This window comes from Dasypus novemcinctus, chromosome 6 (assembly GCF_030445035.2).
Source record: "Dasypus novemcinctus isolate mDasNov1 chromosome 6, mDasNov1.1.hap2, whole genome shotgun sequence".
In the NCBI taxonomy this organism is placed as follows: Eukaryota; Metazoa; Chordata; class Mammalia; order Cingulata; family Dasypodidae; genus Dasypus; species Dasypus novemcinctus.
The window spans coordinates 36506497-36534304 of record NC_080678.1 but is presented as its reverse complement, the minus strand read 5'-3'; the positions used below and the strand labels follow the sequence as shown (position 1 = coordinate 36534304).

The window sequence follows — 27808 nt, the reverse complement described above, 5'->3', positions numbered from 1 at the left end:
GACCCGTGTGGAGCTGGCCCATGTGCAGTGCTGATGTGCGCAAGGAGTGCCCTGCCATGCAGGGGTGTCCCCCGCGTAGGGGAGCCCCACCCGCAAGGAGGGTGCCCCGTAAGAAGAGCCACCCAGCGTGAAAAAAAGTGCAGCCTGCCCAGGAATGGTGCCGCACACACGGAGAGCTGGCACAACAAGATGACGCAACAAAAAAAGAGACACAGATTTCCGTGCCGTTGACAACAACAGAAGCGGGCAAATAAGAACACAGAGCAAATGGACACAGAGAACAGACAACTGGGGGGGGGGGGGAAGGGGAGAAAAATAAATAAATCTTTAAAAAAAAAAAAAGAGAGATGCAGAAGATCAGGGAACTGCGTTGGCACAAGAGATTGAGCACTATTCTCCTACTCCAGAAAGTCTCAGGATTGGTTCCTGGTGCCCCCTAAGGAGAAGATAAGCAGACACAGAAGAATGCATGGCAAATGGACATAGAGAGCAGACAGTGGGGGGTGGGGAGGGATAAATAAATAAATAAATCTTTTTTAAAAAATGTAGGCATGTTTCATTCTGTATCCCATTTAAGTTTTAATTCTTTAAAAATACTAGTTTTAAAGGAATAAATTGGAAATTTTGACATTAGTGTACTGAGACTACTGGTACATGTATATTCTGGACTCAGGGTTCAGTTTTGTTTTTTTTTTAATCCCTCCCCTCCCTTGCGACTTTTTTTGCTTGCTGTATGCTTTCTGTATCCATTCACTGTGCATTCTTCTGTATCTGTATGTATGTATGTATGTTTCGCCATTCCCAGAGGCTTTATTGGTAAATATGCTTTAGAAAAGAATGATCAATCCTTTGCTTCCAAGTCTGTGGAATGAAAAGCTGTGTTTGGGGACATGTCAAGCAGTGCCAAAAGAGAAGAGACTGCTGCTTTGTCCACTCTTATTCAAACACCCAGTTGTGAGCACAAGACTAACCAATTCTTCTGGCTTAAACCACAGACTGATTTCTTTTTTGGCACTTTTTACTGAATCATCATGAATGATGTTCCTGCCAACTTGAATGCAGAAGTCCCCACGGATGGTGCCTGGGTTAGAATCCGCTGGATTAGTCTCCCCAAACATCACTCGACCTGTCTTCACCACATTCAGCCCCTCCCAGCCCACAGCCACAACCAGCCCTGAGTTCATGTACTTCACTAGCCCTGGGAAGAAAGGGTGGTCTTTCAAGTCAATGTAGTGTTGCTTTGTGTGTTCCTCAGAGGCCTGAAGGAACTTCATGGCCACGAGGTGGAACCCCTTCTGTTCAAATTGCTTGATGATTTCACCCACCAGGCAGTGTTGCATGCCATCTGGCTTGATCACGATGAAGGTACGCTCAGAGTTGGCCATGGTCCTGCGGGGCATAAGGAGGGGCCTGTATTTATTTTTTATTTTATTTATTTCCCCCCACCTTGCGGCTTGCTTGCTGTCTGCTCTCTGTGTCAATTTGCTGCGCGTTCTTCTGTATTTTTTTTTCTTGTCTCCATTTTTGTTGTCACCTTGCTGAGTCAGCTCTCTGTGGCGCTTGCAGACCAGCGGCTCTCTGCAGTGTGCGGGCGAGCCTGCCTTCACAAGGAGGCCACGGGATGTAAAACCAGGGCCTCCCGTATGGGAGATGGGAGCTGACTGAGCCAACTGATTAAGTCACAGCCACTTCCCTCAGTATTTTTTTTTAAAGATTTATTTTTATTTCTCTCCCCTTCCACTCCCGCCCCATTATTTGCTCTCTGTGTCCATTTGCTGTGTTTTTGTGTGTCCACTTTACATTCTTCTCAGGGGGCACTGGGAATCTGTGTCTCTTTTTGTTGTGTCATCTTGCAGTGTCTGCTCTCCATGTGTGTGGCACCACTCCCGGGTGGGCTGTGCTTTCTCGCGTGGGGCAGCTCTCCTTGCAGAGTGCACTCCTTGAACGTGGGGAACCCCTACACAGGGGGCACCCCTGCGTGGCATGGTACTCCTTGAACACAGCAGCACTGCACGTGGGCCAGCTCACCACATGGGCCAGGAGGCCCTGGGTACCGAATCCTGGACCTCTTTATGGTAGGCGGACCCCTCTATCAGTAGAGCCACATCTGCTTCCCCCAGTATTTCTTTTGTAACTGGTTTACTATTCATGCCTACATAACCAAATAACAAAGCTCACTATGTGTTTTGGAGACTTTATGAAGTAATCAGTACTTGTTAAATAAAACAAAAAAAAAATGTTTTTTAAGATTTATTTTTAATTTATTTCTACCCCTCCCGCCCATTGTCTGCTCTCTGTGTCCATTCACTGTATGTTCTTCTGTGTCTGCTTGCATTCTTGTCAGCGGCACCGGGAATCTGTGTCTCTTTTTGTTGCGTCATCTTGGGGTGTCAGCTCTCCGTGTGTGCGGCGCCACTCCTGGGCAGGCTGTGCTTTTTTCACATGGGGTGGCTCTCCTTATGGGGTGCACTCCTTGCGCATGGGGCTCCCCTACACAGGGGACACCCCTGCATGGCACGGCACTCCTTGCACACATCAGCACTGCGTGTGGGCCAGCTCACCACACGGGTCAGGAGGTCCTGAGTTTGAACCCTGGACCTCCCATATAGTAGGCAGATGCTCTTTCAGTTGAGCCAAATCCACTTCCCTAAATAAAACAAAAATTTAAGCCAAGAATTTTAGGTTCCAGTAATGGAGGACAAGTTTGTATTGGATTAGCCCTCTTGCAGAGAACTATGACAAAATATAAACTATGAACAATATATAGTAAAAGGTTATGTAAAGGTACTAGAGAATGACCTAAAGCAAGGGGACTTTAGTAGTAGTGTTAGGGTTGGTCCATGAAGAAAAGAACCAAACCAGGTGAGATCTATGTTTAAGTGATTCTTCCCTGACGGCACTCACAAGTCTACTTGGTTCAGAGTGACTAGATTTCAGTTAGAAAGCCAGAGGATGGAGTTCAGGGATGCCAGAGTGGCTAAAAACTGAGGAAGGAAATCCCTAATAGGAAATCCATAGAGAAGGGAGGAAGCCTCAAAACATGCATATAAATTCCCCTCAAATCCTTGGTTGACCACTAAACAGATTATGTGAAAGGTAAACTCCTAGGGTATAACAGCTTGAAGGCTAAAAGACCTGAGCAGAGATTCCAGCTGCAATCATTCCTACCCAACTGGCCTTAAAAGTCACCTCAGGCTTTACAATGAAAACTCAGAAAAATCAGGCCTTTGGGTAAAACCCTTGACTAAGGGCAAAACCAAAACACACCTGCCTTAACAAATGTAAAACCAAACCTCTATGTTCACAGCCAACCAGTCAGTAATTTAGTCAGAAGAGAAAAAAAAACAAAATCTAGAGTCTCAGCAATATTGCATTATCCATGCAATAAAAAATTAGTAGACATGAGGAGCAGAAAAATGGAATCGACAGTCAAGAGAAAAAGTAATCAACAGAAACAACCCTGAGATGGATGATGTAGCTGTACAAAAAGGCTCTAAAGGAACTACAATAAATATGTTCAAGGACTTACATGGAAGCTATAGTAACAATGAGTAACAGGAAATTTAAGCAGAAAAATGAAAACCAAAAATGAACTATATAAAATTCTAGAACTGAGAAGTATATTATCTGAAATTTAGATTTGATTGGGTGGGCTTAAAAGCAGATTGGATATTGCAGAAGAAAACATCAAGGAACTTGATGACAGATCAATCGAAATTATCTAAACTGAAGAAGAGAGAGAAAAAACAGAAAAGAAAAAAAAGGGGGAGGGCTTTACTGATTCTGTAGGAACTTTCAAATGATCTAACTTACATGTAATTGGATTCTCAAAAGTAAGGAGAGAAAAACTGAAGCACAAAAAAGTTAGGTCACAAAACCCATGCAGAATAAACACAAAGAAAACAACATATAGGCTCAAAACAAACTGCTGAAAAGTCAGTGACAAAGACATAACCCTGAAAGCAGTCAAAAAAAAAAGGGATGTTAAATACATGGGAGCAATAAAGTAAATCATGGCTTAACTTTTCATAAACAATGAAGGCTAGAAGAAAAGGGACTGACATCTTTAAAATGCTGAAAGGAAAAAAATCTCAAACCAGATTTCATACTATTTAGAGAAGGGAATTACAAATATGGAAACAGAGAAATCTAGAACAAACCCTGTGATGTTAGATTGGAATTGAAGGTATCAATGTGAACTCAAAATATATAAACATAGATCTAAAAACAAGCTTAGTGTTTAAATTGTGACTTCTGCAATAAGTGCCATTCTGGAGAAATAGCTGATTCTAGGACTGACTAGGGAAAATACAAGATGAACCTGGAAATACTCTGAGAATGATAGAGATATGTCAAAGGGGTATAGAAGCTAGCCAGAAGGATCCTCAGTAGAATAAAATGCAACAATCTGAACATCAACATAAAAGACAGTAACAGATTACAACCTTTTAAATAAAATAGGGCACATCCATTGAAAGACACAAATTACCAAAACTGACACAAATAATAGAAAATCTGAACAGCCCTATATCTACTAAAGAAATTGAAATTGTTAACAAAAACCTTCCTAAATAAATTCAAATAACTTTAAAAACAGTCTTCCCACAAAAGTCTAGGCCCAGATGACTTCACAGGTGGATTCTATTGCGTTTTAAAGAAATTACAACAAGATCATATGCAAACGCTTTTAGAAAGTGGAGAGAGATTTCCCAACTCATTTTATGAGGCCAACAGAATCCTGATACTGAAACATGACAAAGAAATGACAAAAATCTAAAAACTATATCTCTCATGAATATCAACACAAAAAATTCTTCATGAATTATCAGCAAATCAAATCCAGCAAAATATAAGAAGGCATTAAAAAATCAGACCAACTGGAGTTTAATACAGCAATGCAAGGTTTAATTTTGAAAAATATCAATTAATGAAATTCACTACATTAACCAAACAAATAAAGGGGATACTGTCATTACATGCTTCTCAAAATGACAAAATTAAACATTCATTCATCATAAAAACCTCAGCAAGCTAGAGGTTTTTCCCATAAAGGGCATTTAAAAATTTTTAAAGCTAACATCATGCCTAACAATAAAGACTAACTACTGTTTCCCTAAGATTGATAACAGGCAAGGATATCCTCTCTTACCACATCTATTGAACATTAAATTGCAGGTCATAGCCACTTAAAGTAAAAGAAATAAAAGACAAATTGGAAAAGAAGAAATAAAATTGTCTTTATTCATTAATGACATAATTTTGTTCCTAGAAGATCCTAAAGAATCTATAAAGGAGTTACTAGAACAAAACCACAAATTTAGCACAGTAAACAAGGTCATTAAAAAATCAACTGTCAGGAAGCAGATGTGGCTCAAGCGACTGAGCTCCCACCTACCACATGGGAGGTCCTGGGTTTGGTTCCTGGTGCCTCCTGGAGAAGAAAACCAAGACAGTGAGCTGGTGCAAAAGGCAGGTGCGGGGTGCTGATGCAACAGGATGACACAACAAGGAGACACAAAGAGGAAAGACAATGAGAAACACAATAAAGCAGAGAACTGAGGTGACTCAAGCGACTGAGCGCCTCTCTCCCATATGGGAGACCCCAGGTTCAGTGCCTCCAAAAGAGAAGATGAACAGACACAGAGAGCACACAGCAAATGTAAACAATGAGGAGGCAGGAATACATAAAATAAATCTCAAAAAAACCAAACTGTAGCAAAGTAGGCATAGCTCACTGGTTGAGCACCTGCTTTGCACATACTAGGTCCTGGGTTCAATCTCCAGTATGTCTTAAAAAATAAAAAAATAAAAAAAAATCAACTGTATTACTATATACTTGCAACAAACAACTAGAGAATGAAAAAACTTTACAATTGTATCAAAACCATTGAATACTTAAGATTCATGTGCAAGATACGTACACTGAAAACTAAAGCAACACTGTTTAGGAAAAATTAAAAAGATATAAATAAATGGAAAGCTATACTGTGTTTACAGACTGGAAGACTCCATATTGTTAAAACATCAATTCTACTAAAAATTGATAGTTTCAATAAAATCCAAATCAAGACCCCGGATGCAGCACCTCCCCCATCAAGATGGGGACGTGAGAGCTTCAGCTCTGTCCCCCCACAGAAGCTTAGAACAAAGCAATAAGAACTGGCAAAAACATTTTTCTCAAAGCTCCAGGAAAAAGTTAAAGGATTACAGAAATACTTAAAAGCAGTATGCTCTCCTAGTGCACTGGGTGCCCACTCCCCTACCTCTCACTGGCTCAGCATAGAGCTGGCCCACACTCCCAGAGTGGATCCTCGGTCCTGGTTCTGGAGGGAGCAGAGTAACCCTTGTACACATATAGGAGCTTGTATGTCTGGCCCAATCTTTCTGGTGGCGGCCTTCGGGACTCACTGTCCCAAAACTTGCCCTTGCTTGTAGAAGGCAGCTCATGGAACTCTCCTACAGAATGCTGGGGGACAGCAGTCAAGTCATACAGCCTGAAGCAGGGGATTGCTGGCTGTAGGACAAATAGTGCAGTGCCCTGACCCTAAGGAAACTGTTTCCCAGGGAAGAGGTAACATTCTCTAACTTCATTGTACGGGATAAGTACTGAAGGAGAGCACATGCAGAGTCAATCTGCAAAGACTAGGAAGGGTATTTCTCTTTTTCCTTTTTTTTAACTTAAAAAGAATTTTTTAAGCTCCTAGTATTCAAGGAAAGTCTGTCATAACACTAGTCTAAATTCCAGTGGTAAGATATTCAAATAACAAAAATGTCCAGGTTTCAACGAAAGATTACAAAACATAAGAAGAAACAGGAAGCAATGGCCCAGGCAAATGAGACGATCAAAGCATTAGAATGAGGAAGACCAGACTTGGGACATTCTAGACAAGACTTTTAAAAAATGGTCCCAGATATCTAAATATGCTCAAGAGCTAAAGGAAAGCATGGAAGGAAAAAAAGAAAAGAAAAGAAAAAAAAAATAAAGGAAAACAGTAGATGAACACAAAGAGAATATTAATTATCAATAAAGAGATAGAAATTATGAAAAAGAACCAAACAGGGTTGAAGGTTATACTAACAGAAATTTAAAATTCCCTAGAGGCGTTTAACAGCAGATTGGAGCTGGCAGAAGAAAAAATCAGAGAACCTGAAGATAAAACAATTGAAATCTCAACTCTAAAGAGAAGAAAGAAGAAAAAGAAAAGTAAACAGAGCCCAAGGAACGTGTGGGATACCATTAAGTATGCCAATATACACACTATGGTCTATCTTCAGAAAGAGAAGAAAGAGAAAGAAGCAGAGAGAATATTCTTCCCAAATTTAATGAAAGACATAAATATACACATTCAAGATATTCAACAAACTCCAAACAGAATAAACCCAAACAGACCCACACTGTACCATGTTATAATCAAACTGTAGAATGTCAATGATAGAGAATTCTAAAAGCTGCCAATAGAGGAGCAACGTGTCACACACAAAGAAGCCTCAAGATTAAGTGCTGATTTCATATCAGAAATCATGGAGGCAAGAAGGTAGCAGAATGACAAAGTGCTCAAAGCAAAAAGTTGCCAACCAAAAATTCTGTCTCCAGCAAAACAGCCTTTCAAAAATGTGGAGGGATTAAGACAATCCCAGATAAACAAAAACTGAAGGAATTTGTCACTACCGGACCCACTCTACAAAAAATGCAAAGGGAGTTCTGCATGTTGAAAGAAGAGAACACCACACAAATGACAAAGCCATATGAAGAAATAAAGATTCCCATTAAAAATAATGACAGGTAAATATAAATACCTGCAGCGTAATTATGGAGTATAACTCTAGTTTTTACTTCTTACAGGACCTAAAAGACAAATGCACAAAATGCAAAGTCATTTTATCACCACTAGGCCTCCTGCCCTCTAAAGAAATGGTAAAGGGAGTTTTTAAGTCGAAAGGAAAGGACAAAAGACAATAGGCTAGAACCTGCATGAAGAAATAAAGATCTTGTTTTCCAAAGAGTATCTCATATATTGTTTATCCCTTGTTCTTATTTTCAGTAAAGCTCAACTAATGAGCAAGATATCGAATAAGTACTAACAAACCATTTAATTATTTTATGGTATAAATTTTGTCAGATTTTGGTATGAAATGTTATATTTCAAGCATTATGCATTGGCCTGGGTGGCATTTTTGAGATTATTTATGAATCCCACAGAGAAAGATTATGGTTGTAAAACTAATCTATTCCTCTGGATGTTAACACCCTCTAATTGCATTAGATTCAGCTGACATGTGTTTGATTAAATCATCTGTTATGATAAGGGTCTTGATTCTACCATGTCAGTAAGGCATGACTCAGATTTGAGTCCCCACCCCTTCAGTAGGCCTATATAAATGGGCACTCACTCAAGATGACACATGGGAAGAGTGAGCTCTGTCATTTTTGATCCTGGAGTGCCGGGGAGAGATGAACTATTTACCTGATAGTTTGTAGCTGAAGAGAACAGAGCAGCTGACCAGATGAGAAGGCCCGGGAACAAACAAGTCCTATGCCAGAGAATGATATAGGAAGCCCTGAGACACAAGCCCTATGCCAGCCTACAGCTGAGATTGGGAAGAAGCTGGGCCCACAGAGCCTTAAGAGGAAGAAGCAGCCCAGGAATGAGAGACCAGGTAGAGATCTCCCATCATCTTGCTTCAACATATGACAACTGATTTTGGTGAGAAAGCAACCTTGAGTTGGACTCTACAGGGCCTTGTAACTGTAAGATTTTACCCCAAGTAAACACCCTTTATAGAAGCAAAAAAATTTTTAAATTAAAAAAATTTAAATCTTTAAATCTAGTGTATATAAATTTTAGTTAACATTAAACTGTAAAATCCTTAAACATCAGTTTTACGTAATCTGAATTAAATATTACTCATTCTGGGTAAGTATTTTAAAAAAAGAAATAAAGATCACTGTTGAGGGTAACAATATGGATAAACATAAATGAAAGTACTGGTTTGTAATTCCACTTTTTAATTTACTTTATACAGGATCTAAAGGGCAAATGCATAAAAAGTAATGATAAATCACTGGTTTTGAATTCATAACATATAAACATGTAATTTGTGCAAGGACTACACAAAGGTGGGGGATGGAGGGATATAGAAACATAGCGTGTGATTATTATTGAAGTTAAGTTGGTATCAAAGCAAAAGAGAAATTGTTGTAGATTTAGAATGTTAAATTTAAGCTCTGTAGTACCTACAAAGAAAATAACAGAGAATATGCAAACCTGTAGAAACAGAAGGCAGAGTACAGTACCAGGACAGAGGCAATGGCGAGTTAAAGCAAAAGGAATGTAGGGTTTCTCTTTAGGGTGAAGGGAAAATTCTAATGGATGGTGGTGAGGGTACCGCAACAGTGTGAATGCAGGGAAGCAGTTGTGGCTCAACTGATAAGAGCATCCACCTACCATATGGAGGGTCCAGGGTTTGATACCCAGGGCCTCCTGACCTGTGTGGTGAGCTGGCCCACGTGTAGTGCTGCAGCACGCAAGGAGTGCTGTGCCACGAAGGGGAGTCCCCCGTGTAGGGATGCCCCACATGCAAGGAGTGTGTCCTGTAAGGAGAGTCACCCCATGTGAAAAAAGTGCAGCCCACCCAGGAGTGGGGCCACACATATGGAGAGCTGAAACAGCAAGATGACACAACAAAAAAAAGTGACACATTTTTCCAGTGCCGCATGACAAGAATGCAAGTGGACACAGAAGAACACAGCGAATGGACACAGAGAGCAGACAACAAGGGGGAAGGGAGAGAAATAAAGAAAAATAAATAAATCTTAAAAAACAACGACAACAAAAAAACTGAATATGATTAATCCCACTCAATATGTGCTTGGAAGGAGTTGGGATGGGAAGATTTATGTTGTATATGTGTTCCCACAATAAAAGAGAAAAGAAAGCAAAACTAAGAGATAATGACAATTAAATGCAATACATGATACTGGATGGGATGTAAGAATGGAGGAGAAAGGGCTCAAAAGGACATTCTTGGGGCATAAGAAAAAATTGGATTACAGAATGTTAAATTTCCTGAATTGATAACTGCACACATAATATGGAAGTATTATGTGTACAAGGAGTATGATGTATGCAACCTGCTCTCAAATGGAAAAAAGGAAGGAGGAAGGGAGGAAGGGAAGGAGGGAGGGAGGGAGGGAGGGAGATGAGAGAAAAGAAGGGAGAGAGGGACGGAGGAAGAGCAAAGGTGATAAAACATTAAAATAGGTGGGTCTGTGTATCTGGGTGGTAGAGGTATGTTGGAATTCTCTATATGAGGTTTGTATCATTTTTGAAACTGTCCTGTAAGATTTAAATTAATTAAAAATAAAAATTTTTAAAATTTAACCTATACTTTTTAAAAATAGAAATTGCAAATTTGATTCTAAAATTCATATAGAAATGGAAAGTACTTAGAACACCCAAAACAATATTAAAAATAAAAACAATTATGAATGACTCAAGAGTACCTGATTTTAAGACTTATTATAGATAAAACTAAAATTATCAAGACAGTGTGGCATTCTGTGTAAAGACAGACAAATAGGGGAAACGGACTTTGGCCCAGTGGTTAGGGCGTCCGTCTACCATATGGGAGGTCCGCGGTTCAAACCCCGGGCCTCCTTGACCCGTGTGGAGCTGGCCATGCGCAGTGCTGATGCGCGCAAGGAGTGCCTTGCCACGCAAGGGTGTCCCCCGCGTGGGGGAGCCCCACGCGCAAGGAGTGCGCCCGTGAGGAAAAGCCGCCCAGCGTGAAAAGAAAGTGCAGCCTGCCCAGGAATGGCACCGCCTACACTTCCCGTGCCGCTGACGACAACAGAAGCGGACAAAGAAACAAGACGCAGCAAATAGACACCAAGAACAGACAACCAGGGGAGGGGGGGAAATTAAATAAATAAATAAATCTTTAAAAAAAAAAAGACAGACAAATAGAACAAAAGAGAATAGAATTTAGAAACAGACTACTAGCCTTAAACAGTGCCTTTCGGTGCCTTTTGAAAAAGGCACATAAGAAACTCAATGGGCAAAAAAACTCCTTTACAATCATGGTCAGAAACAACTGAATCAAAGTATGAGGAAAAATGAACCCCAAACTCTGCTTCACAGCACAGAATTAATTTGAGATGGATCACAGAGTTAATAATAAAAGCTTCTAGAATAAAACATAGAATACCATCACAATCATGGGGTAGATAAGAGATTTCTTAGATAGGACACAAAAAGTGCCCTATGTAAAAGAAAAAAAATATTGATAAACTGAATTTTCCACAATTAGAAACTTCTGCATAAAAACACACCATTAACAAATAGGATAACCAGGGAAACGGACTTTGGCCCAGTGGTTAGGGTGTCCGTCTACCATATGGGAGGTTCGCGGTTCAAACCCCGGGCCTCCTTGCCTGTGTGGAGCTGGCCATGCACAGTGCTGATGCGCGCAAGGAGTGCCCTGCCACACAGGGTGTCCCCCGCGTAGGGGAGCCCCATGCGCAAGGAGTGTGCCCGTGAGGAGAGCCGCCCAGCGTGAAAAGAAAGAGCAGCCTGCCCAGGAATGGCGCCACCCACACTTCCCGTGCCGCTGACGACAACAGAAGCGGACAAAGAAACAAGACGCAGCAAATAGACACCAAGAACAGACAGCCAGGGGAGGGGGGGAAATTAAATAAATAAATAAATCTTTTAAAAAAAAAATTCTAAAAAAAAAAAAAACAAATAGGATAACCACAGACTTTAAGAAAATTTCAGAATACATATATCTGACAAAGGACTGGTATTTAGAATTCAACTATATTGCAGAATTCAACAATAAAAAGACAAAGGAAATTTTAGAAATGACTAAAAATTTAAGGAGATATTTCACACAAAAGAATCTGAATGGTCAATAAGTACATGAAAAATTACTCAATGTTATCAGTTAACAAGGAAATAAATATTAAAACTACAATGAGACATCACAGATACTTACTACAAAGGCTCAAATTTAAAAGTCTGACAACATCAAATGTTGATGAGGAAGTAGAGCAACCAGAACTCTCATATATTGCTGGTGGGAGAGTAAAATGGTTTAACCACCTTGGAAAACTGTTTAACTGTTTAAAGACCTAATTTCTTTAAAAATTAAACACATACTTTTTTTTTTAAGATTTTAAAATTTATTTATTTCTCTCCCCTCCCCCCGCCCTGGTTGTCTGTTCTCTGTGTCTATTTGCTGCGTCGTCTTCTTTGTCTGCTTCGGTTGTTAGAGGCACAGGAATCTGTGTTTCTTTTTGTTGCGTCATCTTATCGTGTCAGCTCTCCATCTGGGTGGTGCCATTCTTAGGCCGGCTGCATTTTCTTTCGTGCTGGGTGGCTCTCCTTATTGGGCGCACTCCTTGTGCGTGGGGCTTCCGTATGTGGCGGACACCCCTGTGTGGCAGGGCACTCCTTGTGCACATCAGCACTGCGCATGGGCTAACTCCACACGGGTCAAGGAGGCCTGAGGTTTGAACCGCGGACCTCCCATGTGGTAGACGGACGCCCTAACCACTGGGCCAAGTCCGCTTCCCTTAAACACATACTTATCCTACTACCCAGGCATTCCACTCCAAGAGAAATGAAAACAAATGCTCACCAAAAAGCTTTATACAGGAATATTCACTGCAACTTCATTCATAATAATAAGAAAAGGGAATGAGTTCAAGTGTCCACCAAAAAGAGAGTGGAAAACTACAGTATATTCATTCAATGGAATACATTTAACCATAAAAGGGAATTAAACAACTGTTATACACAACAACATTATACTGAGCGAAAGAAGTCAGACCTCGAAAATGTATGATTCCATTTATATGACATTCTAGAAAAGGCAAAACTCATCTATAGTGACAGTTGATCAACGTTTGATTCATGGGGGTGGGAAGACTGACTGGGAAGGGGCCCAAGTGAACTTCCTTAGATAATGAAAATGTTCTATAGCTTGATTGGGTTGATTGTTACACAGATGTACAGATTTATCAAAAATCCATTGATTTATACAATTAAAACTCTGTATTGGGAGCAGATGTGCTCAAGCAGTTGAGTGCCTACCTCCTACATGGGAGGTCCCAGGTTCAGATCCAGTGCCTCCTGATAAAACAAAAACAACAAGCAGAACAAACGAGAAAACCAGGGAAGCCAAAGTGGCTCAGCGGTTGAGTGCCAGCTTCCCACATACAAGGTCCAGGGTTCAATCTCCGGCTCCCGGTACCTCAAAAGCAACAACAACAACAAAAACCTCTGTATTTCACTCCTTGAAAATTTTATTTCAATAAAAACATAAGGAGCATGTAGTTAAAGTTTCAGGGAGATATAATTATATATGTATCCAGTTAATTAATACAAATACCATGCTATTTTTCTGAAGAAAAAATTAAGTCATGGCAGATAAAAAAAGAATTTGTTATCTCCACAAATGTATCCTCCCCTCAAATGAGTATAACCTATTCAGGGGAACATCTAGATTCTGGAAACCTGTTCTAGGCTGTAGGAGTTTCCAGAATAAGGCTATATATAACCTATTCTTTTCTAGACATTTCATCTATAAAATGGGTATAGGATTATGATTTTATTTTTCAAGGAAGTCACATCCACTGGTGAACTATAAAACTTGTCATAGTCTTTTGACTGCTCTGGAATAAAAAGATTAAAAATTCAATATTTTACTGTTATGAGACTCCTTACAGGTTGAAACCAAACTAGTTAATACAATAGCCACAGGCAAGATAGGTTCTGTTCCCATACAATGTTTGAAAAGGTAGCTTCATTGCTGAACCAGAGGCAGAGAGTTTTGTGTTGGGGTACTTTAATACGTTTTTATATTGCATATAAAGCACATAAGCATAAACTAGTAAGATGCTTTGCTGAAAACTACCTTCTTTGGGAAAGCAGGCTGTAATTCTGAACAAGTTTTCAATTTTCACACCGCTGCTAGGGTAAAACATTTTAAAGAGTTTAATTTTTTACAATGGATTCAATGACATAGGATTATCTAACAAAGTAATGGCTAATCAATAGACTGTTTAGTTGTCAGGTGAAACATATAACACACTAAAAGGGATTGATTGCCAGACTTCTCCTTATTTACTAGAAGGTATATATTTTTAAAATGACACAAACTTGTTACCAGGCTGCATTCTTTTAACCTTGCAAAAAGCTGCTTCAGAAATCTGTTCAGCAGCCCTATAGCAAAACAAGATATAGTATAATGAAAATGGCTAGTGATTGGGGGCTATTAGGGGGTGGGGGAAATAGGGACTTTCAGATATATGGTAACATCTAATCATGTCCTGAGCAAGAATATGTTATAGAAAGAGCAAACTCACAACGAGAACATCTAGGGAAGCTGGAACTGGGCTTTAAAAATGCCACACAGATGCTTCTGAATTTCGTTCAATAGATGCAAAGCTGTATCTATCTCATTCCATGTTGTTCTTAGGGCAGATTTTTTTTTTAGGACTTATGCAGCTGGGCAGAATAGACTTTTTTCCTTTTTCTCTTACGGTTTTAATGGTACATCCAGATTAAGCACTGAACACAAAATGAATTGGGCCCATATGGACTTCGACAAGCATATAAGCTTTTTCCTTTATAATTTATTCACAGTATCTAAGTCTCTATATGAAAATACACTTTTTATGGTCACTGCAACCCCGGAGTTCAATAATATTTTTTCTACTAAGTCAGTGATTACACAATTTATCAAAGAATGATTACATCGAAATAAAAATAAAACAAAACACCAACCCCCTATATAGTTCTCCTTCCTCAAAGTAATTTTAAGAAAGCTGGTTATTAAATTGCTTCTTTTTGAAGACGGGTTTTTGTAGCTAGACACAAATTGCCAAACCATGTTAAAAAAAAAAAAAGTTATTAGACTCTGAAGGATTCAACAAGAGTGGGAAGTTATATAAACAAATCACTTCATCAGACTTGGAAAGATCACTTTTGTCTTACTTAAGAGACCTACATTAATTACCTTTAAGGTCTTTTACATGGACTATTTAAAATAAGTACTATTTATTTATTTATTTCAAATGAGGTGCTTCTTCCAAAGTATTAAATAATGTCTACAAATGCAAAAGCATTTTTATAAGTAGGTAATTAAAACAGATGACTAAAATTAAGTCAAGCTGCAAAACATTACCCAGGATGCACTGTAATTTTTTTTTTTAATAAACATCTCAGGCAATTTTTTTTCCATCTGAAGCCCAAGGCATTTCAGGAAAAAAAAAAGAGGTAGTAAGTTTCATATGGGAAAAAACACACATATACAATGAAATAATGCCAAACCCCAAAGTAAAGTATTTACAAGATAGTCCCTTAAGCATAGTTTGTCATATTGCAATTACACCTTGTCTACTGCCAAGCTAAAGTGCTTACTATTGCCACTAGAGGGAGAAGTGTCTTAACATAAAGCAATGGAAGATAGAGAATGTGTTTTCTTGAGCAATTATCAGAACAAAGCTCCCTTGGCTGTGTGTACCTTCTAATTACTCAATACAATTAAAATGACTAACCTAAAACAAATAGGAAAAAAAAAAAAACACAAAAACCTGCCTGCCTGGTATCAGGGACTTCATTAAACCTTTTTCTCTCATCAATCAAATCAGAAAGAAGGGAATGCCATCATATACAAACATTATAGAGCTATTAAATGAAGGAAATTCTGTGGGTTTCTTTTCTTTTTTTTTAAGAAGAAAATAAGTGGCTCTCTTGAAAACAGAAATGTTGTCATATTTACCCATCTGGATGCTTCTTGAAAACAAATTGTCCTCCAAAGAGCAAAAATACAGTATGCTTTCTCTCAGTTCACTGGCTTATAAATGACTGTTGCTGCTATTGTTGTTGTTGTTTTGTTAGTACACACTATAATGTCATTTTGTGTCAGTGATGTGCTTTTTTTCACCTACTCATCCAACTGTATAAAGAAGCTATGCCCATCAGACTTCCACGCTTATACTGAGCTGTTTTAACTTCAAGTTCTTCCCTGCTATAAGGCAACACCTAGAACAATGAAGGAATTTTTTTGGAGGGGAAGGGTTGGTTATGATGAGCAAGGAAAATAGCTACTTACTCCTTCTAAAAGGCTTATGTAGTTCCTTTTATAAGGCCCAGTCATTAACAGAAGATGACAACAGAGTCATTTTTCTTTCAGCTGACAAATGTGACATTTTTCCAGCAGTGTGCAAGGTGTTGAAAACCTGGCAGCTGTTACCTCCTGGGATGAAGATACTTTTTTATTCTCCCTTGACAGTTTAACTCAGTGGGTCAGCACCTTTAAAGACTGCAAAGTATCCCTGAAGAGGATGGAAGCTTGAATTACTGCTCCCTCCCTAATCAATGTAAACCCTCACTGCAGGTGAAGTCTCCATCTATAGAGGTGCATGGGGGAGGAAAATGTAATGCCCTGAGCCAGATGGTTTTTATCTTGTTTTTAAAGAATAAAGGAACAAGCTAACAAGGGAGACAGCTACTTTGTTAGCTTCTTGGCCTCTCTCATGGCTTTGCATCCCCAGGGTTCCAACTACACAAGAGAAAGAATACAGAAAAACGTAAACACTTAAAGAAATATAACTAGAGGGCTGGCATCATGCTGCTTTCAAAGAGTTGAGAGAGTTCTACTCAATGCTTTATTTATCACTGCCCACGTTCTCAGGATGGTAAGTGGACACATACACAAAGGGAATGGGGGGTGGGGAAAGGATTAGACAGCGGTCACAATTTACTCAATTACAGAGAAAGGCAGCGCTGACAGATCCTATTAGCACCAATGTGAAGCAAAGAAGGAGTTGCATGTTGTAAGGCTACATTTTCAAAACGTAATGAGTACTTTCATGTCTCCTCCCAGGCCTCTGCCCTTGTTTGTAGATATGAATAAACACTATGAAATCAGTGGATACGGTTTCCCAGGCATCACCCTTTTAGGAGTAAAAGTAGAAAGACAACTGTAGCTACTTTGTACATCTTCTAAATAAAAGTTTATACTAACGTCAAGAGGAGAGACAGATTATTCTGAAACTAAGAAAATTAACTTTCTTTAAAAGGATACAGCACTTCCTCCTCCCCTTCATCCCCCACCCACCCCTCACCCCTTGCCGCTGCCTTCTGTTGGAAATGAAATGGAAAAGGCAGGTAAACAAAATGACTTAGTGACACAAGGAATAGTGTCTCCTGACATTTTCCTTCAATATTTTTGTTTTCTGATAGTATCTTTGTCAGGTCTGAATGGTTATGCTGGCCTCAGAAACAAGCTAGGAAGTGTTCTTTCCTTCTGTTTTCTAAAAGTTTGCCTAAGATTGGTGTTACTACTTTCATAAATACTTGACAGAATTCACCATTTGAAACAATATGGGCCTTTTGATTATGAATTTTATTTCTTTAATAGAAGGGTTACTCAGATTTTCTGTTTTACTTGGTGTTAGTTTTGGTAAGTTGTCTTTTTCAAGGAATTTCCAATTTCATGTAAATTGTCAGATTTTTGGCATGGAGTCATTCATAATATTCCCTTGTTTTCCTTTCAATATCTGTAGGAGTTGCAGTGAATAACCCTTCTTTCATAACCTTCAGTACTTAAATAACTCTCCAAATTAACATGTAGTAGTCATTCCTATGAATAATGGTAAAAATCAACTTTAGAATAATATATATGAACTATAACATGAGTCGAAGACAAAATTAAACTGGTTGAAACATAACTATGATTCTTAAATCAACTATGAAAGAGTTCCTGAAATCTCATTAGAAATGTCTGCAAAAGAATCTCAAGTAAAGAAGGGGTTGACCTATTATACATGATACAAATCCAGTACTTACTTACATCAACACTGGATATGAGGCAACTCTGACATCTTTTTATCTACAGAACTTGACTACAGAAGAAAAAACAAAACAAAACAGCAAATGGCACTTCATTATTGTCATATGCAATTGAGTAAACAGGAAGTTTAAACAGCTTATATATTATACCACACCTTTAAAAACAAAAATCTGCAGTAGGGTAATCAAGTTCAGGGGAGTCCTGGACAGCTGCCCTGTGACCGGCTTCTATTGACCCCTGCTATTCATCACTCTACCCTAAGATTGAGAGGGCAAGCTCCTAGGGAGTGACCACCACAATAGACAGACACAAGCCAAGAGTAATCTGGTTCGAGCAAAAAACCAGATGGCACTGCAATAAATTTACAAATCTGCATTCATGGGGCTGTTAAAACACCCAGAAGCTAAAAGACTCTGAGGGCCCCTGGAGGATCTCCTACTTCCCAGTTTCTAAAGGCCATTTCTCTTTCCAAAAACACTGAGTTCATGCTCTTCACAAAGACAATGGGGAAAAAAAAAACCTTTACAAAAAAGGGAGGGAGGGGAAAGCCTCATGACCTAATTAATCTCGGGAGTTTGGATCTCAACACTGAATGACAGATATTAGAAATATCATTTTGGAAAACTAGTTATTAAATTAAAATAGGGGGTGAAGAGAACCTGCTAAAACAGCAATGGAGAAAAAACATTAAATATTTTTCAAATACTGCACACAACAGATCTTGCAAGTAGAAAATGATTCAATAATGTATGCATTTATTTTTAAAATGAATCAGATTAGTCCCATGTGTGACCTGCTGGTCCATCTGTATGTGCTGGACTTAATAGGCACGATTCTCTCTCTTGCTTCAGTTTGAAGTATGAGGGAGATAAATTTAGTTTAATTTTCAACAGATCAGCCTATCCATTTTCCAAATGGACCATCTGGATCAGCCTATTAAAATTAATTTATAACTTTGCAGAGTGAAAATTCGTTTGTTAGCTTAAATAAAGTTGCCAAAACTTTTTGTCGTGTCATTGTTTCCTGACCGTTGTTTCTGTATAGTGGGTAGAGTGCTTCCACCTCCTAATTTATCTTATTCAGTAATGCTTTATTTAAGTTCACAATTCAGGTGTTTATCTCCAAATAGTTACAACTATAACTGTCTCAATATTAATTATGAAATTTTTTCTTACAAAGCTTCCTAAACTGATCCAATTCTGTTTACTAAACAATTATTTTTATAAAAAAAGGAAAAGTGTCCATCCAAATTAATTCAATATATAGTAAATAAAAAATGAGTGTGCCAATGTTTCAAGCACTATTTCCCCTAAAGGAACATGGTCTGTAAACTGGAGTCAGAAGGCAGAAGCAGAACCACTATAGCAACCCTGAGATCTGCGATTCAAACCAATGATTAGCCAGGCAAGTCAGTCATCCAACTGCTTCAAGATTTCATTTTCCTCATTAATGCACTGGAAATCATATCTAGGTAGTTTACAGAGTTATTTTGAGGATTAAATAAGTGCCAGGTTCATGGTAGGTATTCAACAAATATTAGATCTCCCCCTTTTTCCTAGAACAATGACATAAATGCAAGTAAATTAAAATTACTTTTACTGCTGCTGATGCTCATCTTATCCAATTCAATCTTATATTAAAGATCAATAGATGACACACCTATTCTTGGGTACCAACACTGTATGAATTTCTTTTTGTTGCCAATGAGTGATGGAAGGTGTCAGAGGTTGGTACAGGCAGTAAGAAAAGCAAATTTTTCAACCAAATGCTTTTGGACACTAAATTTTAAGAGGGCACCCTGGAATTGAGCAAGTGTCAGGGCACAGTGGTAAGTAAAAAATTTTAAGTTATTATCAAGAATAGACTTTACTTCTAGAAAAAGCAAACAAAATGCTGCTCAAAACTAGAAAGAGCTAATTTTATTAAAGGGCAAATCAGTTTTGATGATTCATTTTTTAAAAATGTATATAAAATCTTAAGAGGGAAATAAGGTTTAAAGTCAACTATTCTATCCTTTGGACTTAACCATTTTAAGTTATTTTTTCTGAAGAAAAAAAAAAAACTCGTTTTCATTTTGTTTTCATTACACATAAAGCCACTGATTCTACTGTACTTGTACACCTAGGATTTTTTTATGATTGGGAAAACAATGTTACCTGATTGAAATTGATGACTATAGCCAGACCAACTTCAGAGTACCTTAATTTAAACTCCAGTGTCTAAAGAATGGCAAATTGAGAGTTTCCTGTCTTTTGTTTTGTTGTTGGTAGCTTTTTATTTTAAGTAAGACTAAATTTCATACCTGTCTAAGTGAATTCTTCTCTGGTATTATCTTCCTAGGGGGTTCGCCATTATTACAGTCTTCTCTCTCTGAGGAATTCTGTGAAAGAAAGTAAGCTTTAATTCAGTTCTCATTATCTTCAATCTTATTCAGTGGGAGTAAACTGAATTACATTTCTAATTCTTTAGTAAGCTAGAACACCATGTAGATTTATGTGTTTATTCATTTGAAGATTTATATACATATAGACATATATTTATATAAAAGAAAACATATGCCCATGTATATAAATGTATGTAGGGATCAGGGTGGAAAGTGTTATATCTATGTTTAAGCACTGACCAGCAGATCACAGTCATTTGAAGTCTGGCTTATCATCCTTTGAAAATGCAGGTTGGCACTGGATATAAGAAAGCTCTGGTTCATACTTAGCTGGTGACAACTTAAACCATAATCATAACCATCTCTGGCTCTTTTAAATAATTAGTTTTCAACTATAGTAAATGGTTGCTACAGAGCTCCAAACTTGGATCCTAAAAAATACTTCTTTCTCAATGTGTTTTCTCTGCCTCCTCTTCACACACTTTACTTTATTTTCTTCAATAAAAATAGCACATTGCTTAGCTCGAAATAACAATCAATGGTTTAGGATAAGGGTCGATTCCTTGTCACTGTCACTAGAAAGAGCAACTAGAACACCTCAAAATGCCAGTGGGATTTTTATATGTACTTAGGAAGAGGGGAAAAGTGAGTTCAAAGTACTAAAAATCTGCTAGTCAACTCATGGAAATCACTATTGGCATTGGAAAATGTGGAAAATCCAAATTTCACATTATTTGGGTTACAATGCCCATAGATATGTTTATAACATTAACATTTACAATCTTGCAGTTTATACATCTTATCATTTACTGCATTCTAACTGGGAATTATTTTGTCTTTAGAGCCAAAAATTTTCTGTATTCATAGATTTTTATCTGAAAGTTTCATATAAAAATGAAATCATTATTAAAGAATCATGACGGTGCAGGTGTAAACCTACATATAAGTTAAACTTTTTTGGGTATGTATCAAATATTACATTAAAAAAGTATACTAACAGGTAAAAAGTATATAGTGTTATTCTAAGATTCTTGCACCTCTGGCTAACATATGTGTGCCTTGTGTGACACCTTTAGCTGCCTAAGAGGCCAGTATCCCCAAAGTGTTCTTTTGGGGCACTCTCATGAGGTTTTACTTGAAATTCATTCTCTGATATATTTGTGATGATGACTTTAAGGTAAAGGTCCCTAAAATTAAGATACAGAAGATAAAGCATGCTACATTACAAGTTAAGGGACAGGGACTCAGCATTTCAGATCCTAACTGCTTTTTCTCTCCATTTTGAAAAAAGCTAATGCAGACGATCTATAAAAAGGAAGAGGGTAGGAATATAGTTCAAGATAATGACAATAAAGCATTCCAAATGAGGAAACTAGCAGTACACACCATTATAAAAGAATCACATAAAGAAGGGGAAAGGTCAACATTAAGCCCATGAAATCAATTTGTATACTTAACTTTTTTAAAAAGTACAGATCAATGTTTAAAATGTCAAAGTTAAATGCCTATAATAAAAACTTAAGCCAGTATTCAATTATATACTTATAATTTGTAATTAACTGTTCCCCAGGCCACAAAGTTCTAAACTCTGCTTTAAAGAAAATCTCATAGCAGATAATCTAAACCTGTTCAATTCAATGTAAGGTCTTCTATATTTCAAAATTAATTATATTCTGTTGATATATTATAATAGACTTGGAAGCTTAATTACTTTTTGGTGGAATCTTGTTATACCGAAGATATGAAAAATCATATTTTCATTCTATAGGTACTTGGGCTAAATAAAAGTTGAAGCTAAACTCCTCTACACTGAATTACCAAGTGAAAAACAGTCATCTGAACCTAATAGGATGAGTAGCAAGCATAGTCCATATCCCAAATTTTCTTCCTCCGAACACTCTATTTTATCTAATTTTGATGGTAACTATTGGGTGGGTAGTAGAATATGTCTAAGGTATGAAAAAAATCAAGGGAGCTAGAGGGTAATTGCTACTGAAGAGTAGAAAAGAAGTGTGGAAGAGCTACTTTCCCTTTTCTACACTATCAGGGCAACAGATATATAGGTTCCTTTGTTTAAAAGAGTAATGCTTAACAAACAGGAAAAAGAGAAAATAAACAAAAAAGTTTGTTATAGCTTATTCTTTTCTAATATTTTTATTCAGGACCATCTACTATGAGAAACCAAATCAAAATAATGTATATATGTTGTTACATAAAATGGAAGTAGGGACTTTTAAAATAGGTATGATTTTAGGAGCAAGGAACAGGCACCTTCTTAAGAGTGAAGAGGAAAGCCAGAAAGCCACTGAATAAGATGAATAACTATAGTCTTGAGGGTGGAGGGAAATGATGAAATAGCCATGTGTACCTAAGTGGTTATCTCAGTAGTCCTCAAATCCTATGTGTGGTCCTCAACTCCACCTAGGAAAGCTCAACAGCAGAATTATTCCTTACATCTTTATCCATGAGACATTCCAATAAACAATATTCATAATTGCCCAAGATTATCAAGCTAAATTAGGTCCAATGAACTCTAATGTTAAATAATGCAGGCAAGAATCACCAATGGATGCTAAAATTAGTGAGTGAAAGATTGATAAATAATAGAATAGCTACATAATCTCAAAGTATTTTTGCCATAAAATGGTTAATTAAAAGGGAAAAACAGTACCTTCACAGTGGAGAAATCTGGCAGATACCACTATCATCTCATGCCTCTTGATATGATGCACTGAGAAAAACACATCATCACTTCTGAGGTATCCTTACCTAAAACACATTACCTAATCTACTCCTAAGAAAATATCAGACTGACCCATACCAAGGGCATTCTATAAAATTACTAACCCATACTTAAAAATACCAAGATCATGCAATATAAAATCTAAGGAATTGTTTCAGATGAAAAGAAAGTAAAGAGAGATGCAACTGAACGCATACAACTTGTGAACGGACATTTTCTTTTCCCTTAAATGACATTATTGGGACAACTGACAATTTGAATAAGGGCTGTAGATGAGCTAATAACATTGTATCAGTATTAATTTCCTGACTTTCCCCCACCCATTTTAAAATTTTAAATTGGGGAGCAGATGTAGCTCAAATGGTTGAGCATGTGGGTTTGATCCCCAGTGCCTCCTAAGGAAAAAAAATTACATACAGGAAAATTCACTCTCTTTGGTGTTTAGTTCTGTGAGTTTTGATAAAAGTATATAGTTGTGGAACAACTGCTAAAATCACTGTATTCATCAGTTCCATCATCCCTCAAATTCCCTCATACTGCCCCTTTGTGGTCAACCCCTCTCCCCACTGGCAACTACTGATCTATTTTTTTTTTCTGTCCTGATAATTTTGCCATTTCTAGAATATCATATAAATGGATTTATATAGTATATAGTCTTGAGTCTGGTTTTTTCAACTTTGTATAATGCATTTGAGAATCATTAATTTTGTTGTATATATCAGTAGTTCTTTCCTTGTTATTGCTGAGTAATAGTCCACTGTAGGGATATACTGTAGTATATATACTGTATAGTATATATATAGTATATGTACTGTGATTATTTAAAAGAATGTCCTTAATTTAGGAAACACATGGAAACATTTAGAGGTAAAGAGATATTATCCTGGGAAACGGACTTTGGCCCAGTGGTTAGGGCGTCCGTCTACCACATGGGAGGTCCGCAGTTCAAGCCCCGGGCCTCCTTGACCCGTGTGGAGCTGGCCCATGCACAGTGCTGATGCGCGCAAGGAGTGCCGAGCCACGCAGGGGTGGCCCCGCGTAGGGGAGCCCCATGCACAAGGAGTGCACCCATAAGGAGAGCCACCCAGCGTGAAGGAGGGAGCAGCCTGCCGAGGAATGGCGCCGCCCACACTTCCCATGCTGCTGACGACAACAGAAGCGGACAAAGAAACAAGACGCAGCAAAAAGACACAGAAAACAGACAACCGGGGGAGGGGAGGGGAATTAAATAAATAAAAATAAATCTTTAAAAAAAAAAAAAAAGAGATATTATCCTGCGGGAGCAGATGTGGTTCAGGCAGTTGGGTGCCTGCCTCCCTGGTTCCTGGTGCCTCCTAAAAAAGACAAACAATGAGCAAGACAACAAACAGACAGTGGGCAAAAAAAACAACAAACAGACAAGGGAGACATCTTGGGTGGGGGTCCTATAAAAAAAAGAGAGACATTCTGTAACTAACTTTCAAATGGTTCCGAAAAAATACGTAAATGTATATGTGTATGTAGGTATATGTATAAATAAATAGAGAGCAATCAAACATGGTAACATTAACATTTGGGGAATCTGTGTAAAGGGTATAAGAAGATTCTTTGTACTATTCTTGCAACTTTTTGGTAAAACTGAAATGTCAGAATAAAAATTAACAAATAAAATGATAATAGATCAAATTTAGAAATAAATATGTTAGAAAATGGGGAAAAAAAGTCAGACAAGAATAAAGTTAATTTAGGGGGAAAATTCTACTAAAATTAATAAAAATATTATTCTACCATTTAATCCAAAACAAACTAGAAAAAGTTAAATGCTCTGAGCAACTCATTCACAAAACTCAAAATGTTTCATTTAGTAAATCACCTATATAATGTGTTTGTAGTCTTCAAGTAAAAATATTCTACAAATACTAACATTATATTAAAATATTTCTGGGAAGTGGATATGGCTCAACTGATAAGAATGTCCGCCTGCCATATAGGAGGTCCAGGTTTCAAACCCAGGGCTTCCCGGCCTGTGTGGTGAGCCGGCCCACACGCAGTGCTGCTGTGCGCAATGGGTGCTGAGTGCTGTGTCACCCAGGGATGTTCCCTGTGTAGGGATGCTCCCTGTGTAGGGATGCTCCCTGCATAGGGGTGCCCCATGCATAAGGAGTGTGCCCTGCAAGGAGAGCTGCCCTGTGCAAAAAAAAAAAAGTGCAGCCTGCCCAGGAGTGGCACCGCACACACAGAGAGCTGATGCAGCAAGATAACACAACAAAAAGAGACACAGATTCCTGGTGCTGCCCCGCAAAGAATGCAAGCGGACACAGAAAAACACACAGCGAATGGACACGAGAGCAGACAATGGGGGGGTGGGGGGGGTGGAGAGAAATTTAAAAATAAATAAATAAAATACTTCTTAAAAGTATTCTATATAATTTGTTATCATTTCTATGAACTCAAATATTTATCTCTCCGTCCAGCACTTACTAGCTTAGAATTAAAAGGGGCAGAATAAAAAGTATCAGTGACAGTGCATTTAGGGGGTAACACCTATAGCGGTTTGGGTAGGAAAAAGTCAGTAAATGAAATTACTGCTAAAGTTCATGAGAGTAGATCTCAGAGATGTATTCTGAATAACAATACAAAACAAAAAAAATCACATAAAAATATTCAGACAACAAACATATAAATTGTCTCAAAACAAACACATTCAAATTTAAACCATTCTTTCACCATTTTCACCCATTCTAGGTCAGCTCTTTCCCTCCAAACTTTTTTTAACCCACTTAAATCCTCAGAGCCATTTTGACTTACACCTTTTTTTTTTTGCCTTTGAACATATATGGCCAATCTCAAGTCTTTAATTTTTTCTTTGAAGCATCTATTTGGATAGATGTGACCCTACCTTTGTATTTCTACTGCTTCTACGCTAGTCTAGACCCCCCAACACCTCTTACCAGTACTGTCGCTATTGAGATGGCCTTCTGATATTCTTGCCTAAATTTGTATCTGATCCATTCTATACATCACTGTCAGAATCTTTCTGAAAAGACGTCCATCATGTTTCTCCTCTGCTCAAAAACCCTTTTTAGCTCTCTCATACCTCTGTTCAAAAACCTTTTATAGCTCTCTGATACCAAGTCCAAGCTTTTCATGATAGCATCCACAATCTGGCCAACTAACCTTTCAATCAAAGTCTGTGTACCACTTACAAGACATTATTTATCATTCCCCAAAATAAGAAGGGTCCTGTCTCCTCCCTGTGCTTTTGCTAATTTTATTCCCTCAATGTGAGACTTTCTTCTCAATCTCTTTATCCTGATTCAAAAAACAACTAAAATGATACCTTTTCTGAGAAGCCTATGTTTATCCCCTGCCTAACAATCCCCAGTCGAAATTAACCACTCTGAAATTAAGCACTTATATCTATTTTCAACTTGGTACTTATTCTTTATATTATATATATTAATGAACATGTCTGCCACCCCCACCCTAGACTGTAAGCTTCCTCAGGGCAGGGCCAATTTATTTTTCATCTTTATATTCCAAGATCTAAGTACATGGCTGGAGAACATAATGTCAGTTTTTAAATGTTTGTTAGATTGAATACTATTACTGCCAGGTTAATCTTTCTTAAATACCACTACATTCTTGGTGGTATTTTCCTCAAAAACTTTCAGTGGGTTTTTGTTTCTATGAAATAAAATACAAAGTTCTAGGCCTAGTTTTCAGGGCTTTCCAGAATTTTCTGCTATACTGCATCAAGCCATTTCCCTCAACATATGTATTCCACCCTAGTTAAGCAAGTCTCTTCATGGTCACAAATAAGTGATACATTCATGAACTTTTCAGACTGGAAGCGTCTTTAATGCTAGTCCTGTTTACTCAACAATTATAAATATAAGAAGATTATTTAATCAAGTTCTACCCATTCTTTAAAAATATATATTAGAGAAGTTGTAGATTTATAGAAATATCATGCACAAAATAGAGTTCCCATATTGTGGTATCTTTGTTATTATACAACTGATGTGAGATCATTATTATGATGTACTATTATCTACATAGTAATAGTTTACAATTAAGCCTATCCATTCTTAAAATGAGGTTCAATTAACATCTTCTCTAAGGAACTATACAACTATTCCATCTTATTCTACTAGAAATTCATTCAATATTTTATCTTGGTCCATACAATCAGACACTTATTTAGACAGTTTTTGCACTGTTACTCTCAACCATCCAATAAGATTGAAAGCTTACTGGACAAAGTCTTTGTAGCTCCCTCTATCCACCAACACATTACATAACATACAGGTAATAGGTGCTTAATAATTGGGCCCTGTGGCAGTTTGGTATTATTTATCAATTTGATAAAAGAAATATAGATTATGTTCATAAACTGGTCTGTTCCTCTGGGTGTGATATGCTTTGACTGTATTAAATTCCAAGGTTTTATGTTTACTTGATTAAATAGAGATTAGGGCTTTGATTCTACCACATGAGTAGGGTGTGACTCAGGGTTGAGTCCCCACCCCCTTGGTAGGCTATATAAACGGACACTCAACCAAGAAGACACATGGGAGAAGATACAGGGAAGAAAAAGAGAACTCCACAAACACCGTAGAGGAGAGAACTTTGATCCTGGGGTCCCAGAGAGAGCTGAGCCATTCGCCTAAGAGTTTAGAGCTGACATTGTGAAGAGAACAGAGCAGCTGAGCCTGGAAAGAAACAAGCCCTATGCCAGCTACAGTTGAGATCAAAAGAAGTTGGGCCCACAGAGCCATAAGAGGAAAGCAGAAGGCTGAACCCTCACAGATGTCACCCGCCATCTTGCTTGAACA

General features: G+C 37.9%; 1 protein-coding gene and 1 pseudogene across 9 annotated transcripts in view; both read right to left on the bottom strand.

Moving 5' to 3' along the window:
- The window catches only part of BTRC (beta-transducin repeat containing E3 ubiquitin protein ligase), a 228204-nt gene that overhangs the window by 84198 nt on the left and 116198 nt on the right, over positions 1-27808 (bottom strand). For 3 of the 9 annotated variants that reach the window (XM_058298531.2, XM_058298529.2, XM_058298532.2), the window contains one exon: positions 20168-20245. The exons of 2 other annotated variants lie outside the window; for them this stretch is intronic. In XM_058298531.2, coding sequence (XP_058154514.1) covers positions 20168-20245 — 78 coding nt within the window. Of the gene's footprint in view, positions 1-6263; positions 6356-13097; positions 13363-17865; positions 17904-20167; positions 20246-22919; positions 22973-27808 lie in introns of those variants that run through there. 4 more of the 9 variants (XM_058298533.2, XM_058298535.2, XM_071215716.1 and 1 more) reach the window with 4 other exon arrangements.
- LOC101441441 (nucleoside diphosphate kinase B pseudogene) lies at positions 568-2147 on the bottom strand (annotated as a pseudogene).